The 18,383-nt window shown below is 33.8% G+C and overlaps 1 protein-coding gene across 1 annotated transcript in view; it reads left to right on the top strand.

Moving 5' to 3' along the window:
- The window catches only part of TLL1 (tolloid like 1), a 260,424-nt gene that overhangs the window by 143,762 nt on the left and 98,279 nt on the right, over positions 1-18,383 (top strand). The window contains exon 9 of the mRNA XM_060147159.1: positions 1,575-1,690. Within this exon, the coding sequence (XP_060003142.1) occupies positions 1,575-1,690 (116 nt within the window). The remainder of the gene's footprint in view (positions 1-1,574; positions 1,691-18,383) is intronic.

The raw sequence follows: 18,383 nt of genomic DNA, 5'->3' as shown, positions 1-18,383 counted from the left end.
TTATTTCAAAATTTATTTCTAAACTACTGTAAATTGCAGCTTTTTTTCTTTGAAACACACTCAATTCCCAAATGACTATTTAGCATCTAAACTGATCCTAGTTAGAAGCACATTGTTTGCATTAATAAATCTTAACAAATTTTCCTTTTTCTAAGGGTTCTTGTAATGTCACATTTACCAGTATCCTTAAATGATTCCTGGAAAGGGCTGATTATATATTTTTTACCTTGAGCATTTTTGTTTCATTCTGAAGTTGCTTTTATCTGCCTATTCAGCAGAATAAACACTGCTTGCTCTTACTTTAAATTTATTTTGTTGTGCAAACATAATATCTGTGTTTCTAAATAAACATTTATATCTTATCAGACTGTTTTTACAGCTCTATTTTATGTTTTCAAAGCCATCATCTTTGTTTCTTCATTTAAATCAAGATATGCAGAACCATTTATAATTTATTGATTTGATGACACAAGAGTTCACTTGCTGGGAGCTATGCTTCTATAATATGGTAGTATATCAGTTTTTATTTCAGTCTCCTTCAGAGGGAAGGAGCTGTTCTTTCTAATTGTTGAGTGAAGGTTATAAACATGTTTATATAAATCTTTATATAAACTGGCTGCAGTATAGGAATTATTCTTGAATTAAGGATACTTAAAGCAGCCTAGGTTCATGTGGCTCATACCATGTCTTGCAAAAACAACAAGTAAATCTATTATAGAATGCTTCTAACTACAAACCTTGGCTGAAACAGAGTTAATTGTGCTCTGTTCTTGCCTTTGTTGAAATGGCCTATAGATATCAATCACACAGATCTTGAGGCTGTGTAGCTGATTATTATTTGCTATTTCAGATGACTGGTAATCACTTCCAAGAAATTAGAAAGGCTTAGTAAGAGGAAAATATAATTGCTTTTCCAGTAATTTCTACTTATGATTGACAGAAAACAGAGAATAAATAAATGTCTACATCTTATTTAAAAATTTGTGTCTTCCGTGATGTTTTTATCTTTCAATTTTTTTCCAGTTTATTTTGAAAAAAATTTTCATTGTGCTTGACATTTTGGCACCTCTTATTGATTATTTATTCATTATTATTTAAGATTTCTTTTTTCAACCTTGATATGGTATTCATTATTGAAATTAACCTCACTCTATACCAAATATACTAATGGAATATTTCGTATGGTCCCAGAGCCACATCAACTAGGTATTCACTGGCCTGAAGCTAAATATGGGTGACGTATAAGTTGGCTACTGGCTTCTTGAGAATGAATGAGAAAGGTTTCCATGAGGAAGAACTTTGTGGTTCTTCAGGTTATTTATCTCATTATCTTGTTATATGGTTAGCTATAGTAATCCGATTAAGTATACTGAAATTCTAGTAAGAAAGAATTAAGTAAGAAAGAGAAATTACTTAGAAAGGAAAATTGTTTTATAAAATACAAATATATATTCTTGTCTAACACCAAAAGACTGGAGATTTTATTTATGAGTCCAATGTCTTTCATAAAAATTAGAGAAAAATCTTATCTTTTTCATCTTTTAAAAAAATCAAAAATTTTTTTTTTCTTTCAGCATGTGGAGAAACCCTACAAGAATCCAATGGCAACCTTTCCTCTCCAGGATTTCCAAATGGCTACCCATCTTATACACACTGCATCTGGAGAGTTTCTGTGACTGCAGGAGAGAAGGTAGTTTATCCCATCAAGAGTTCTCCTTTAATCTCAGATGCAAAGGTTCATTTTCTTTCAAATATAATTCACTTTGTTTTTTATTCTTGTTTGATTAATAAAATAGCTCAGAAATTTTATAATGGAAATTACTCAAACTCCAGGAATTTTTTGAAAGATGTAATTTTAAAAGAAATGGTAAATGGTCTAAAAGGGTTGACATAATACAAATTATGTACTCAGACACACTGAAATTAAGTTAAAAGTCAGTATCATATGGATAACTAGAAAAATCCCACACATTTTAAAATTGAGAAATATACATCAAATATCCAATTCATTCAAGAAGATATTGTGATTAAAATTAGAAATTATTTTCAATTATAACAAAAATACTGAGAATACCAAACCTGTGAGATTCACCTAAAGCGGTACTTAGAAGGAAATTCACAGACCTAAATGCTCATATTAGGAAATAAGAAATACCCAAAACTAATGAGATTGACATCCACATAAAGAGACTAGAAAAAGAGCAATAAAATAAATGAAAAAGTACATAAAGAAGGAAGTAATAAATAAAAGATAAAGAAAATATCATGGTATTGTATAAAGTATGGACAAAGTTGGTACTTGAAACAATTTAGAAAAATAGAGGAATGGGTGAAAAGAGATCAAGAGAAAAAAGAATAACAGAGAAAGCACAATTAACTAATATTTAGAATAAAACGATTATTATAACCATAGATACTTTAGGAACCAAAAGAACATTTTGAACATTATGCCAATAACTTTAAAACTGTAAATGAAATGGGCAAATTACTACAAAATATTACTTACTAAGTTCTTATCTGAGAAGAAATAAAAAGCTTGAATGCTCCTATAACCACTAAAGAAATCAAATTACTATTTAATTGAATTATTAGTCAAAATTTTTTCAACAATGAAATCCAGGCTCAGATGGCTTCATCAGTGAGTTCTACCCAACAATCAAATAAGAATTAAGTGTAATCTAATATAAAGTCTTCCAGAGAATAAAATAAAAGATACACTCTCCTATTTATATGGCTAGCAAAACCTTGATAGCCATCCTGATGACAAGAACAGTGTAAGAAAGGAAAAATTTAACCCAGACTCACACTTGAATATGTATGTAAAATCCTCCCCACATTACCAAACCAAATGCAAATACATATGCCTCTGTATGTATGTATGTATCTATCTATCAATCTGTAAATATATAAATAATATATACATATTTCAAGGGCAGATATATGCATGGATATGTGTATATATGTATGATATATTATGTATATATGTTTGTGTGTATATGTATGTGTACATATATACAAGCACCATTAGACGAGTATCTCAGTTAAATCAAGAAAAAAAATCTATTAATGATTTAACAACAACAAAGCCTGAGCAAACTAGGCATAGAAGAGTATTAATCTTATAAAGAGAAGCAACAAAAATTAGTGCAAATACCATTATCATTAGGGTAATTCTGAAAGTATTTCCTTTGAGATAGGTAAAAAACCAAGTATGTCCACCAGTCCTCTTCTTTTTTTAACATTTTGGTGGAAATAGTAGCATGTTAAGGCAAGAAAACGAAATTACACATGTAAGGATTAAAAAGGAAGACATAAAATTCCTTTTATCATATTGTTTGGTTGGTTATAGAATTTAAAATTATTAAGAAGTGAAATGAATAAATCTATTAATTTCTGGATTCTGTCTGGAATGCTAACCTTAAAAGTCGTCCCAGACCAAGATTGTAATAATATCAATTTTTGTTTTTTACTAGTTATTAAATGATTTTTATCCTTCGTCTTTGACTAACTCATATGGAATGACTCATACACACTTTGAGTTTTGGTGGAAAAGCAAATGCAGTTAAGAAAGTTTCAACTCCCTGATAATTGAGTGTTGTTACAAGTATCATGGGTATGGAGTTGTCCAGGATGTTGCAATACTCACAATGAAAACTAAATGAAACTCTTTTGTAGCATAAACAGATTTTATACATAAAAAGTTACAACTGACTTGTAATACATGAATGCATACATAATTCTTTATATAGTTATTTTTAAGCATTGTGAGTCTATGTTGTAATATAGTTATAGGTGTTGATCAATTTCTGTTTAGATCCTTTGAATAAGCCCCTGAAAACATATTATGAAAATCATTATAAAGGTACTGAAGAGCAAGATATAAAAGATGATAAAGCTTCAGAGAAAGTTTAAAACTGTACATGATATTTTTTTTTCAGTTTTTCTTAGTTTTTTTTAAACATTTTTATTGGAGTCTAGTTGATTTACAATGTTGTGTTAGTTTCAGGTGTATAGCAAAGTGAATCAGTTTTACATATACATATATCCACTCTTTTTTAGATTATTTTCCCATATAGGCCATTACAGAGTATTGAGTAGAGTTCCCTGTGCTATAGAGTAGGCCCTTATTAGTTATCTATTTTATATATAGTAATGTGTGTATGTCAATCCCAATCTCCCACTTTATCCCTTCCCCCACCTTACCCCCTGGTAACCATAAGTTTGTTTTCTACATCTGTAACTCTGTTTATGTTTTGTAGATAAGTTCATTTGTACCATTTTTTAAGATTCTACATATGTTATATCATATGACATTTGTCTTTCTCTGACTTATTTCACTCAATATGACAATCTCTAGATCCATCCATGTTGCTGCGATATACATGAGTTTTTAAAATAAAGCATTGTAGAATATGGAAAGTTTCGGCACAAGATTAATCAAGTTAAATCAGTTTGTAAGAGCAAAATAATACCTGGAAAAAAAGTTTCTCCTATCTAATTGCAGTACCCGTACCATCAGCATTCAAAGTTTACTCAGTTTTCTTGTATGTAGGATTACTAATAAAATGGTATTTTCCAAAATGTTGCAAATAGGAAGAAATAAACAAATCTATCATTTTTTCTCCTATATTTTTAATATTGTGCACAATGATGAGCAAATAAATTTATTGTTATAAGTGTCCAATGAACAATATTAACTCTTTTTTATTCTTATATTTTTATTATTTTCTTTCAATATTTAAGTTCATTCTGCTCTTCTTTTTTATTTTATTGAAGTATTGTTGATTTACAATTTTATATCAGTTTCAGGTGTACAGCATAGTGATTCAGTATTTTTATAGATTATACTCCGTTAAAATTATTACAAGATAATGGCTATAGTTATCTGTGCTGTACAATATATCCTTTTTGCTTACTTATTTTATACATAGTAGTTTTTATCTTTTATTCCCATGCCCCTGATTTGTCCCTCCTCCTTTCCCTCTCCCTTCTGGTAACTACAAGTTTTTTTTTTCTATATCTGTGAGTCTGTTTCTGTTTTGTATATACATTCATTTGTATTATATTTTAGAATCCATGTATAAGTGATTTCATACAGTAACTGTCTTTCTCCATCTGACTTTGTTTCACTAAGCATAATATTCTCTGGATCCATCCGTGTTGCTGCAAATGGCAGAATTTCATTCTTTTTATGGCTAATACTGCTATGTACATAGGAATATATATATATGGCACATCTTCTATATCCATTCATCTGTAGATTGACACTTGGGTGCTTCCATATCTTGGCTATTGTAAATAGAGCTGCTGTGAACGTTGGGGTGCATGTATCCTTTTGAATTAGTGTTTTCATTTTTTCCAGATATATACCCAGGGATCAAATTGCTGGATCATATGATAGTTCAATTTTTAGTTTTTTGAGGAACCTCCATACTGTTTTCCAGAGTGGCTGCACCAATTTACTTTCCCACCAATAGTGTAGGAGGGTTCTCTTTTCTCCATATCCTCTCCAACATTTGCTATTTGTAGACGCTTTGATTATAGCCATTCTGACAGGTGTGAGGTGATATCCCCTTGTGGGTTTGATTTTCATTTCTCTAATAATTAGCCATATTGAGCATCTCTTCATGTGCCTGTTGGCCATCTGTATGTCTTTTTTGGAAAAATATCTGTCAGAAGCTTCTTTCCAGTTTTTGATTGGATTGCCTTTTTTTTTATATTGAGTTGTATGAGCTGTTTATGTATTTTGGATATTAACCCCTTGTCGATCATATCATTTGCAAACATTTTCTTTCATTCAGTAAGTTGTCTTTTTGTTTTGTTGATGGTTTCCTTTCCTGTGCAAAAGGTTTTAAGTTTAATTAGGTCCCATTTGTTTACTTTTGCTCTTATTTCTTTTGCCTTAGGAGACAGATCAAACAAATATTGTTACTATTTATGTCAAAGAGTGCTCTGCCTATGTTCTCTTCTAGGATTTTTATGGTTTCAGGTCTTTCATTTAGGTCTTTAATACATTTTGAGTTTATTTTTGTATAAGGCATGAGGAAATGTTCTAATTTCATTCTTGTAAATGTAGCTGTCCCATTTTCTTAGCACCATTTATTGAAAATGCTATCTTTTCTCCATTGTATATTCTTGCTTCCTTTGTCTCAGATTAACTGACTATAAGTGTGTGGGTTTATTTCCAAGCCATCCATTCTGTTCCATTGTTCTATATATCTGTTATTGTGCCAATACCATACTATAGTTTTGTGTCTAGCCTGAAGTCTGGGAGTGTGATATATTCAATTTTGTTGTTTTTTCTCATGATTGCTTTGGCACTTTGGTGTCTTCTGTGGTTCTATATGATCTTAGGATTATTTGTTCTAGTTCTCTGAAAAATACCATGGATATTTGATAGAGATTGCATTAAATCTAGAGATTTAATGGGTCTTTTTTACTTATTTGGTTGAGTTTAACTCACTAATTTCAACCATCTTTTCTTTTATCATACGAACATTTAAAGCTATAAATATTCCTTTAAAAACTACTTTATCGGAATTTCACCAGCTTGACACATAGTATTTTTGTTATTTTTCAGTTTTAATTATCTTCTTCATCTTTTATCATTTCTTCTGCCCACATATTTTTCAGGAACATATTTTTTTATTTGCAAACATATGTTATTTTTCCAATCTTTCTTTTCTTATTAATTTCTCCTTTAATCACTTTTTGGAGAAAGACTGTAGTCTGTATGATATCACACTTTGAAATAGCTTGAGGTTGGTGGTATGAACTTGGAATTGACCAATATTCATTAAAAAAATGTATTTGCTTGAAAATGTCTTTTGTCCAACAGTTGGCTGCAAAGTTTTCTATATTCATGTTAATCTTCTTAATTGTGCTTTTTATATATTCTCTATTTTATTGATTTTGCTTCATCTATCAAATAGTAGAAAAGTATGTTTATATATAATAATACTAAAATATTATTTGCCACTATTTGGTAGATTTATTAAATGCTCTTTACAGTTTTAAAATATTTTTACACAACATTATTATATAATGTATACATATAGGTTTAGAATATTACATCTTCCTGATAAACATTTATCATTATATATGAAATCTCTTTATCTCTAGTCATCATTTAGGTTAAAACTATTTTTTTCTGATATTAATAAATCTACACTTTCTTTTGACTAATATTTCTGTCTGGTATATCTTTATCTTACTTTGCACATTTAGGCATTCAAGATATACATCTCAGGTGTGTTGCTTTTAGACAAAAAACAGTTTTCTTTTATTTTTTTAATGAATCCATGATGGTAAGTTTTGTCTTTAACTAGAGTGCTTATTGCAGTTACATCTATTATGGTTACTGATGTATTATTGCTCCTTATATTCATTCTCTGTGTCCCACTTGGTTTATTTTGTTCTATATTTTACCTTCTTATGTATTCAATTATGGTTTGAATTTCCACATTTCATTTTTTATCCCTCTACTGGTGTGGAAATATTAAATGTGTATTCTATTATTTGGCATCTTCTTCTACCAGCCTACACTTTTGTTTTAAACATCTTTATTGTAGTATAAATGCTTTACAATGGTGTGTTAGTTTCTGCTTTATAACAAAGTGAATCAGCTATACATACACATATATCCCCCATATCTACTCCCTCTTGCATCTCCCTCCAACCCTCCATATCCCAACCCTCTAGGTGGTCACAAAGCACCAAGCTGATCTTCCTGTGCTATGCGGTTGCTTCCCAATAGCTATCTATTTTACATTCGGTAATGTATATAGGTCCATGCCACACTCTCACTTTGTCCCAGCTTATGCATCCCCATCGCCGTGTCCTCAAGTCCATTCTCTAAGTCTTCATCTTTATTCCTGTCCTGCTTCTAGGTTTTCGCATCAATTTCTTTTTCTTTTTTCTTTTTTTTAAATTCCATAAATATGTGTTAGCATATGGTTTTTGTTTTTCTCTTTCTGACTTAATTAAATCTGTATGACAGTCTAGAGGTCCATCCACCTCACTATAAATAACTCAGTTTTTTCCTTTTTATGGCTGAGTAATATTCCATTGTATATATTTGCCACACCTTCTTTATCTATTCATCTGTTGATGGACACTCAGGTTGCTTCCTGTCCTGCCTATTGTAAATAGAGCTGCAATGAACATTTTGGTACATAACTCTTTTTGAATTATGGTTTTCTCAGGGTATATGCCCAGTAGTGGGATTGCTGGGTCGTATGGTAGTTCTATTATTATTTTTTATGGAATGTCCATACTGTTCTCCATAGGGGCTGTATCAGTGTACATTCCCACCAACAGTGCAAGAGAGTCCATTTTTCTCCACACCCTCTCCACCATTTATTGTTTGTAGATTTTTTGATAATGGCCATTCTGACCGGTGTCAGATGATATCTCATTGTAGTTTTGATTTGCATTTCTCTAATGATTAATGATGTTGAGCATTCTTTCATGTGTCTGTTGGCAATCTGTATATCTTCTTTGGAGAAATGTCTATGTAGGTCTTCTGCCCAATTTTGGATTGGGTTCTTTGTTTTTTTAATGTTGAGCTACTTGTAAATTTTGGACATTAATCCTTTGTCAGTTGTTCATTTGCAAATATTTCTCCCATTCTGAAGGTTTTCTTTTTGGCTTGTTTATGGTTTCCTTTGCTGTGCAAAAGCTTTGAAGTTTCATTAGGTCTCATTCGTTTATTTATTTATTTTTTCCATTTCTCTAGGAGGTGGGTCAAAAAGAATCTTGCTGTGATTTATGTCATAGAGTGTTCTGCCTATTTTTTCCTCTAAGAATTTAATGGGGCCTGGCCTTACATTTAGGTCTTTAATCCATTTTTAGTTTATCTTTGTGTATGGTGTTAAGGAGTGTTCTAATTTCATTCTTTTACATGTACCTGTAGAAGTTTTCCCAGCAGCACTTATAGAAGAAGTTCTCTTTTCTCCACTGTATATTCTTGCCTCCTTTATCAAAGATAAGGTGACCATATGTGCGTGGGTTTATCTCTGGGATTTCTATCCAGTTCCATTGATCTATATTTCTATTTCTGTACCAGTACCATACCGTCTTGATTACTGTAACTTTGTAGTATAGTCTCTTAAGTCAGGGAGCCTGATTCGTCCAGCTCCATTTTTCTTTCTCAAGATTGCTTTGGCTATTCGGAGTCTTTTGTGTTTCCATACAAATTGTGAAGTTTGTTGTTCTAGTTCTGTGAAAAATACCAGTGGTAGTTTCATAGGGATTGCATTGAATCTGTAGATTGCTTTGGGTAGGAGAGTCATTTTCACAATGTTGATTCTTCCAATCCAAGGGTATGGTATATCTCTCCATCTATTTGTATCATCTTTAATTTTTTCATCAGTGTCTTATAATTTTCTGCATACAGGTTTTTGTCTCCTTAGGTAGGTTTATTCCTAGATATTTTATTCTTCTTCTTGCAAGGCTAAATGGGAGTGTTTTCTAAAATTCACTTTCAGATTTTTCATCATTAATGTGTAGGAATGCAAGAGATTTCTGTGCACTAATTTTGTGTCCTGCTAATCTACCAAATTCATTGATTAGCTCTAGTAGTTTTCTGGTAGCATCCTTAGGATTCTCTATGTATAGTACCATGTCATCTGCAAACAGTGACAGCTTTACTTCTTCTTTTCCAAATTGGATTCTTTTATTTCTTTTTCTTCTCTAATTGCTGTGGGTAACTTCCAAAACTATGTTGAATAATAGTGGTAAGAGTAGGCAACATTGTATTCTTCCTTATCTTAGTGGAAATGGTTTCAGTTTTTCACCATTGAGGACGATGTTGGCTGTGGGTTTGTCATATATGACCTTTATTATGTTGAGGAAAGTTCCCTCTATGTCTACTTTCTGGAGGATTTTTATCAAAAATGGGTGTTGAATTTTGTTGAAAGCTTTCTCTGCATCTATTGAGATGATCATATGGTTTTTCTCCTTCAGTTTGTTAATATAATGTATCACGTTGCTTGACTTGCATATATTGAAGTGTCCTTTCATTCCAGGGATAAACACCACTTGATCATAGTGTATGATCCTTATAATGTGCTGTTGGATTCTGTTTGCTAGTATTTTGTTGAGGATTTTTTCATCTATGTTCATCAGTGATATTGGCCTGTAGTTTTCTTTCTTTGTGACATCTTTGTCTGGTTTTGGTATCAGAGTGATGATGGCCTTGTAGAAGGAGTTTTGCAGTGTTCCTCCCTCTACTATATTTTGGAGGAGTTTGAGAAGGATAGGTGTTAGCTCTTCTCTAAATGTTTGATAGAATTCGCCTGTGAAGCCATCTGGTCCTGGGCTTTTGTTTGTTGGAAGTTTTTAAATCACAGCTTCAATTTCAGTGCTTGTGATTGGTCTGTTCATATTTTATTTCTTCCTGGTTCAGTCTCAGAAGGTTGTGGATTTCCAAGAATTTGTCCAGTTCTTCCAAGTTGTCTATTTTATTGGCATACAGTTGCTTGTAGTAATCTCTCATGATCCTTTGTATTTCTGCAGTGTCAGTTGTTACTTCTCCTTTTTCATTTCTAATTCTATTGGCTTGAGTCTTCTCCTTTTCTTTCTTCATAAGTCTGGCTAATGGTTTATCAATATTGTTTCTCTTCTCAAAGAAATAGCTTTTAGTTATATTGATGTTTGCTATCATTTCCTTCATTTCTTTTTCACCTATTTCTCATCTGATCTTTGTGATTTCTTTCCTTCTGCTAATTTTTGGGTTCTTTTGTTCTTCTTTCTCTAATTGCCTTAGGTGTAGGGTTAGGTTGTTTTCTGAGATGTTTCTTGTTTCTTAATGTAGGATTGTATTGCTATAAACTTCCCTCTTAGAACTGCTTTTGCTGTATCCCATAGGTTTTGGGTCATCGTGTTTTCATTGGCATTTGTTTCTAGATATTTTTTGATTTCCTCTTTGATTTCTTCAGTGATCTGTTGTTTATTAATAGTGTGTTGTTTAGCCCCCATGTGTTTTTATTTCTTACAGGTTTTTTTTCCTGTAATTGATATGTAGTTTCATAGTGCTGTGGTCGGAAAAGATACTTGATATGATTTCAATTTTCTTAAATTTACCAAGGCTTGATTTGTGACCCAAGATATGATCTATCCTGGAGAATGTCCATGAGCACTTGAGAAGAATGTGTATCCTGTTGTTTTGGGTTGGAATCTCTTATAAATATCCATTATTAAGTCCATCTTGTTTAATATATCATTTAAAGCTTGTGTTTCCTTATTTATATTCATTTTGGATGATGTGTCCATTGGTGAAAGTGGGGTGTTAAAGTCCCCTACTATGATTGTGTTACTGTTGATTTCCCCTTTTATGGCTGTTAGTATTTGCCTTATGTATTGAGGTGCTCATATATTGGGTGCATAAATATTTACAATTGTTATGTCTTCTTCTTGGATCAATCCCTTGATCATTATGTAGTGTACTTCTTTGTCTCCTGTAATAGTCTTTATTTCAAAGTCATTTTTGTCTGATATGAGAATTGCTACTCCAGCTTTCTTTTGATTTCCATTTGCATGGAATATCATTTTCCATCCCCACATTTTCAGTCTGTATGTGTCCCTAGTTCTGAAGTAGTTCTCTTGTAGACAGCGTATATACAGGTCTTGATATTATATCCATTCAGCCAGTCTATGCCTTTTGGTTGGAGCATTTAATCCATTTACATTTAAGGTAATGACCGATATGTATGTTCCTATTACCATTTTCTTAACTGCTTTGGGTTTATTATTGTAGGTCCTTTCCATCTCTTGTGTTTCCTGCATAGAGATGTTCCTTTAGTATTTGTTGTAAGGCTGGTTTTGTGGTGCTGAATTCTCTTAGCTTTTGCTTGTCTGTAAAGCTTTTAATTTCTCCATCAAATCTAAATGAGATTCTTACTGGGTAGAGTAATCTTGGTTGCAGTTTTTTCTCCTTCATCTCTTTAAATATGTCCTACCACTCCCTTCTGGCTTGCAAAGTTTCTGCTAAAAGATCAGCTGTTAACCTTATGGGGATTCCCTTATGTGTTGTTTTTCCCTTGCTGCTTTTAATATGTGTTCTTTGTATTTAATTTTTGATAGTTTGATTAATATGTGTCTTGGTGTGTTTCTCCTTCGATTTATACTGTATGGGAATCTCTGTGCTTTCTGGACTTGATTAACTATTTCCTTCCTCATATGAAGGAATTTTTCAACTCTAATCTCTTCAACTATTTTTTCATTCCTTCTTTTTCTCTTCTACTTCTGGGACCCCTATATTTCAAATGTGGGTGTGTTTAGTGTTGTCGCAGAGGTCTCTGAGACTGTCCTCAATTCTTTTAATTCTTTTTTCTTTATTCTGCTCTGCAGTAGTTATTTCCACTATTTTATCTTCCAGGTTACTTATCCGTTCCTCTGCCTCTGTTATTCTGCTATTGATCCCTTCGAGAGAATCTTTAATTTCATTTATTGTGTTTTTCATCACTGTTTGTTTGCTGTTTAGTTCTTCTAGGTCCTTCTTATATGTTTCCTGTATTTTCTCCATTCTATTTCCAAGATTTTGGATCATCTTTACTGTCATTATTCTGAATGCTTTTTCTGGTAGATTGCCTATTTCCTCTTCATTTGTTAGGTCTAGTGGGTTTTTGCCTTCTTCCTTCATCTGTGTGTTTCTCTGTCTTCTCATTTTGCTTAACTTACTGTTTTTAGGGTCTCCTTTTCGCAGGTTGCTGGTTCATAGTTTCAGTTGTTTTTTGTGTCTGTGCCCAGTGGCTATGGTTGGTTCAGTGGGTTGTGTAGGCTTCCTGGTGGAGGAGACTAGTGCCTGTGTTCTGATGGATGAAGCTGGATCTTGTCTTTCTGGTGAGCAGGTCCACGTCTGGTGGTGTGTTTTGTGGTGTCTGTCGCCTTTTTATGATTTTAAGCAGCTTCTCTGCTAATGGCTGGTGTTGTGTTCCTGTCTTGCTAGTTGTTTGGCATAGTGTGTCCTGCACTGTAGCTTGCTGGTCGTTGAGTTGACCTGGGTCTTGGCATTGAGATGAAGATCTCTGGGAGATTTTTGCCATTTGATATTACTTAGAGCTGGGAGGTCTCTTGTGGACCAATGTCCTGAACTTGGCTCTCCCATCTCACTGGCACAGCCCTGACACCTGTGGAGCTCCAAGAGTTTGTCATCCACACAGCTCAGAATAAAAGGGAGAAAGAAAGAAACAAACAAACAAACAAAGAAGGAAGGAAGGAAGGAAGAAAGAAAGAAGATAAAGTGAAATAAAATTATTAAAATAAAAAGACAATTATTAACAAAAAAAATTTTTAAGTAATTAAAAAAAACGAACAGAGAGAACCTTAGGACAAATGGTAAAAGCAAAGCTATACAGACAAAATCACAGACAGAAGCATACACATATACACTCACAAAAAGAGAAAAAGTCAAAAATATATATACATATCCTTGCTCGCAAAGTCTACCTCCTCAATTTGGGGTGATTTGTTGTCTATTCAGGTATTCCACAGATGCAGGGTACATCAAGTTGATTCTGGAGATTTAATCCACTGCTCCTGAGGCGGCTGGGAGAAATTTCCCTTTCTCTTCTTTGTTCACACAGCTCCAGGAGTTCAGCTTTGGATCTGGACCCACCTCTGTGAGTAGGTCGCATGAGGGCGTCTGTTCTTAGCTCAGACAAGACAGGACCCCTCACTGGGATGGGTACGGATGTGGGGTGAGGCTGTGGCAGCAGAGGCCAGTGTGACGTTGCACCAGCCTCAGGCATGCAGTTTGTCCTCCCGGGGAAGTTGTCCCTGGATCCCAGAACCCTGGCAGTAGCGGGCTGCACAGGCTCCCCGGAAGGGGGATGTGGAGAGTGACCTGTGCTCGCACACAGGCTTCTTGGTGGCAGCAGCAGCAGCCTTACCGTCTCATACCCATCTCTGTGGTCTGCGCTGATAGCTGCAGCTCGTGCCCGTCTCTGGACCTCCTTTAAGCTGCACCAGTAATCCCCTCTCCTCACGCACCAGGGAACAAAGAGGCAAGAAAAAGTCTCTTGCCTCTTTGGCAGCTCCAGACTTTTTCCCAGACCACCCCCCCGCCCCGGCTAGCTATGGTGAACTAGCACCCTTCAGGCTGTGTTCACGCAGCAGACCCCAGTCCTCTCAATGGGATCCGACCTCCGAAGCCCGAACTTCAACTCCCAGTACCCGCGCGCCCCGGTGGGTGAGCAGACAAACCTCTTGAGCTGGTGAGTGCTGGTCGGCAACGATCCTCTGTGTGGGAATCTCTCTGCTTTGCCCTCCACACCCCTGTTGCTGTGCTCTCCTCCTTGGATCCAAAGCTTCCCCCCTCTGCCACCCGCCTTCTCCGCCCACGATGGGGCTTCATAGTGTGTGGAAACCTTTCCTCCTTCACAGCTCCCTCCCACTGGTGCAGGCCCTATCCCTATTCTTTTGTCTCTGCTTTTTCTTTTGCCTTACCCAGGAACGTGGGGAGTTTCTTTCTTCTGCCAGCGTTCAGTAGGTGTTCTGTAGGAGTTGTTCCACATATAGATGTATTTTTGATGTATTTTTGGGGAGGAAGGTGATCTCTGTGTCTTACTCTTCCATCATCTTGAAGCTCCAGCCTACTCTTTTAATGGAGTCATATATAATTAGTATCTTTATCTTCCTCCCAAACCATAAAAGATGCTAAAAAAGGATTATGATTCATATTGCCACATGCTATTGTTTTGATAAATTTTCAAACTTGTTTTCTTTCTGAAGCAAATGAGATGTTATTATTGTTTTTTGCACTTAACATTGATCTATATGCAGATATTTACCTAACATTTTTATTGTGATAAAAAAACATGCAACATAAAATTGCTGTCTTAACCATTTTTTCAAATATTGATTGGCTGATTGATTGATTGATTTAGGTTACCCTGTGTCTTCGTTGCAGCACACGGGATCTTAGTTGCAACATGCAGACTCTTAGTTGCGGTATGCAGACATCTTAGTTATGACATGCAGAATCTTTAGTTGTGGCATGCATGTGGATCTGGTTCCCCAACCAGGGATTGAACCTGGGCCCCCTGCATTGGGAGTGTATATTCTTACCCAGTGGACCACTAGGGAAGTCCTTTAACCATTCTTAAATATACAATTTAATAGTGTTAGATACATTCACACTTTATGAAACGGATCTCCAGAACTTTTTAATCTTGTAAAACTGAATCTCTATATCTGTTAAACAACTCTCCTTTTCCCCTCCCCTCAGTTCTAGTAAGCACTATTTACTTTCTGTTTCTTATGAATTTGACTGCTTTAGATACCTCATATAAGTGAAGTCACACAGCATTTGTCCTTTTGTAACTGACTTATTTTACTTTGCATAATGGCCTCAAGGCTCATTCATGTTGTAGCATGCATAACTTCTCGGGGATTGCTGGATCATATTGCAGTTCTATTTTTAATTTTTTGAGGACCCTTCATACTGTCTTACATAGTGGCTGCACTATTCAGAGTCTCTCCAACACCACACATGGGGTCCAATTTCTCCACATCTTCACCAACATGTGTTATCTTCAAATATTTTGATGCTCACCATTCTAATGGTTGTGAGGTGATAAATCCGTATGGTTTTGATTTGCATTTCTCTCATGATTAGTGATGCTCAGCATTTTTTCATATAATTATTGGCCATTTGTACATCATCCTCAGTGAAATGTCTTTTCAAGCCTTTTGCCCATTTTTTAAATTGGATTATTTAATTTTTTCTTGTTGTGTTGTAGGGGTCCTTTATATATTCTGGATACTTACCCTTGATGAAATACATGACTTGCAAATATTATGTCCTTTTCTGTAGATGCCTTTTGACAATGTTGATCATTTCCTTTGCTTCACAAAAGCTTTTTAGTTGACGGAGTACAAATTATCTAATTTTTGGTTTTGTTTCCTTTGCTTTTGGAGCCATAACAAGGAATCATTGCCAGATCCAGTATAATGAAGATTTTCCCATATGTTTTCTCCTCAGAGGTTTAGAGTTTTGAGTTTTATGTATAGGTCTTTAATCCATTGTTGAGTTAATTTTTGTATATGGCTTAAGATAAGAATCTAAATTCATTCTCTTCCAAAAATAGAGATCCATTTTTCTCAACAACATTTGTTGAAGATTTACCGAATATTTTTATGCAGTATTCCTTCTCCCATCTCAGACTTCCATCAAAGCTCATTTTGTCCTGCTTATAGTTTATATTTTAGATTCGTTCTTTAGCTTAGCTGGTTTTGGTGGTATTTTTCCTATTTGAAATGTGGATTTAAAAAAATTAAAGTATAGTTTATTTATTATATTATATTAGTTTCACATGTACAGCATGGTGACTCAATATTTTTATATATTATACTCCATTTAAAGATTTTTACTTGAATTCATGATAATATAGTTTCATTAGATATAATTATCTATATATTCAACTTATTAAAAATCAAAATTTGCAGAAATACTTTAAAAAATATTTCTTAATGTAGAATCCTGGAAATTCAAGTTATCAAAACTGATTTAATGAGCATGAAAAATGTAATAACTTAATAACCATATAAAATAAGGTGGCAAGTTATTTAGAGTGGTACTGATTGCTGATGATTTCTCAAAGAAGTTTTTTCAAATTGTACAATTCTGGATACTTTCCACATAATAAAATATATTTCAAGTGTATTTCAAAATAATGTGTAGCCTCTTCATTTATTTTAAAAAACTAGTAAAATTCTGATAGGTGCACTCCATACAACACATAAGAAAAAATTATGAAGTGCTTCACATACAAATATAAACACATAGTTGTTATATAAATGTAATCAAATCAAATCAATCTCTATAATTTATAAAATTACAAATGTTTTGATTTAGTAATTTGAGAGTAGTTCAGTGTTATAAAATCTGTTTGTCAAATAATAATATCAAAATGGAAAACAAAACTCTAAGTTTTCCCATAAATGCTACTAACAGTAGAATTTAGTATGCATATTTAATAATAATGAGGTGAACTAGGACTATAATGTTTTATTTCAATACAATAAATAGAATAAACTAATCCTTATTCAATGCTTACATATACAAGGTGTTTTGCTAACTTTTTCTAACCTACTCACACCACACTGTGTTTCAAATTACAATTATCTCCATTTTAAACGTAAAGAAAATTAAACTTAAGAAAGGATTGAGTCATCTGCCTAACATCACACAGATTACATTTGGCAGAGATACTCATTACATTTATTTTTTTTAGTTGTAGAAAATATCACTTTCCTCTTTTCAAAAATTCAAAAGAATCAACCAGAAAACAAGTGTAGAGGTGATCAAATAAAAACAAATATATTAAAATGCAATAGATTTTACAAAACTGAAGACTTAACTGTGGGACTAACAGAATGATATATTGTGTATAAGGATGTAATATAAATTGTCAGTTTTTCCAAAATTAATATATGATTTTAATGTAATTCCATACAAATTTGCAATAGATTTTTGTTTTATACCAGACCAAATTTTTCTAGAGTTTATTTCTAAAATAAAGGAATTGGAATAACCAAGACAAATTTTTTTTAACATCTTTATTGGAGGATAGTTGCTTTACAATGGTGTGTTAGTTTCTGCTTTATAACAAAGTGAATCAGTTATACATATACATATGTCCCCATATATCTTCTCACTACGAACTGCCTCCCTCCCACCATCACAATCACACCCCTCTAGGTGGTCACAAAGCACCAAGCTGATCTCCCTGTTCTATGCGGCTGCATCCCACTAGCTATCTGTTTTACGTTTAGTAGTGTATATATGTCCATGCCACTCTCTCAGTTTATCCAAGCTTACCTTTCCCCCTCCCCGTATCCTCAAGTCCATTCTCTAGTAGGTCTACGCCTTTATTCCTGTCTTGCCCCTAGTCTCTTCATGACTTATTATTTTTTCTTTTTTAGATTCCATATATATATGTGTTAGCATACAGTATTTGTTTTTCTCTTTCTGACTTATTTCACTCTGTATGACAGTCTAGACATCCATCCACCTCACTACAAATAACTCCGTTTTGTTCCTTTTTATGGCTGAGTAATATTTCATTGTATATATATGCCACACCTTCTTTATCCATTCAACTGTCGATGGACACTTAGGTTGCTTCCATGTCCTTACTATTGTACACAGAGCTGCAATGAACATTTTGGTACATGACTCTTTTTGAATTATGGTTTTCTCAGGGTATATGCCCAATAGTGGGATTGCTGGGTCATATGGTAGTTCTACTTTTAGTTTTTTAAAGAACATCCATACTGTTCTCCATAGTGGCTGAATCAGTGTATATTCCCACCAACAGTGCAAGTGGGCCCCCTTTTCTCCAAACCCTCTCCAGGATTTATTGTTTGTAGATCTTTTG

This window comes from Lagenorhynchus albirostris, chromosome 4 (assembly GCF_949774975.1).
Source record: "Lagenorhynchus albirostris chromosome 4, mLagAlb1.1, whole genome shotgun sequence".
Classification (NCBI taxonomy): Eukaryota; Metazoa; Chordata; class Mammalia; order Artiodactyla; family Delphinidae; genus Lagenorhynchus; species Lagenorhynchus albirostris.
The sequence above is the reverse complement of the archived record's forward strand: the minus strand, read 5'-3'. Positions and strand labels throughout refer to the sequence as shown.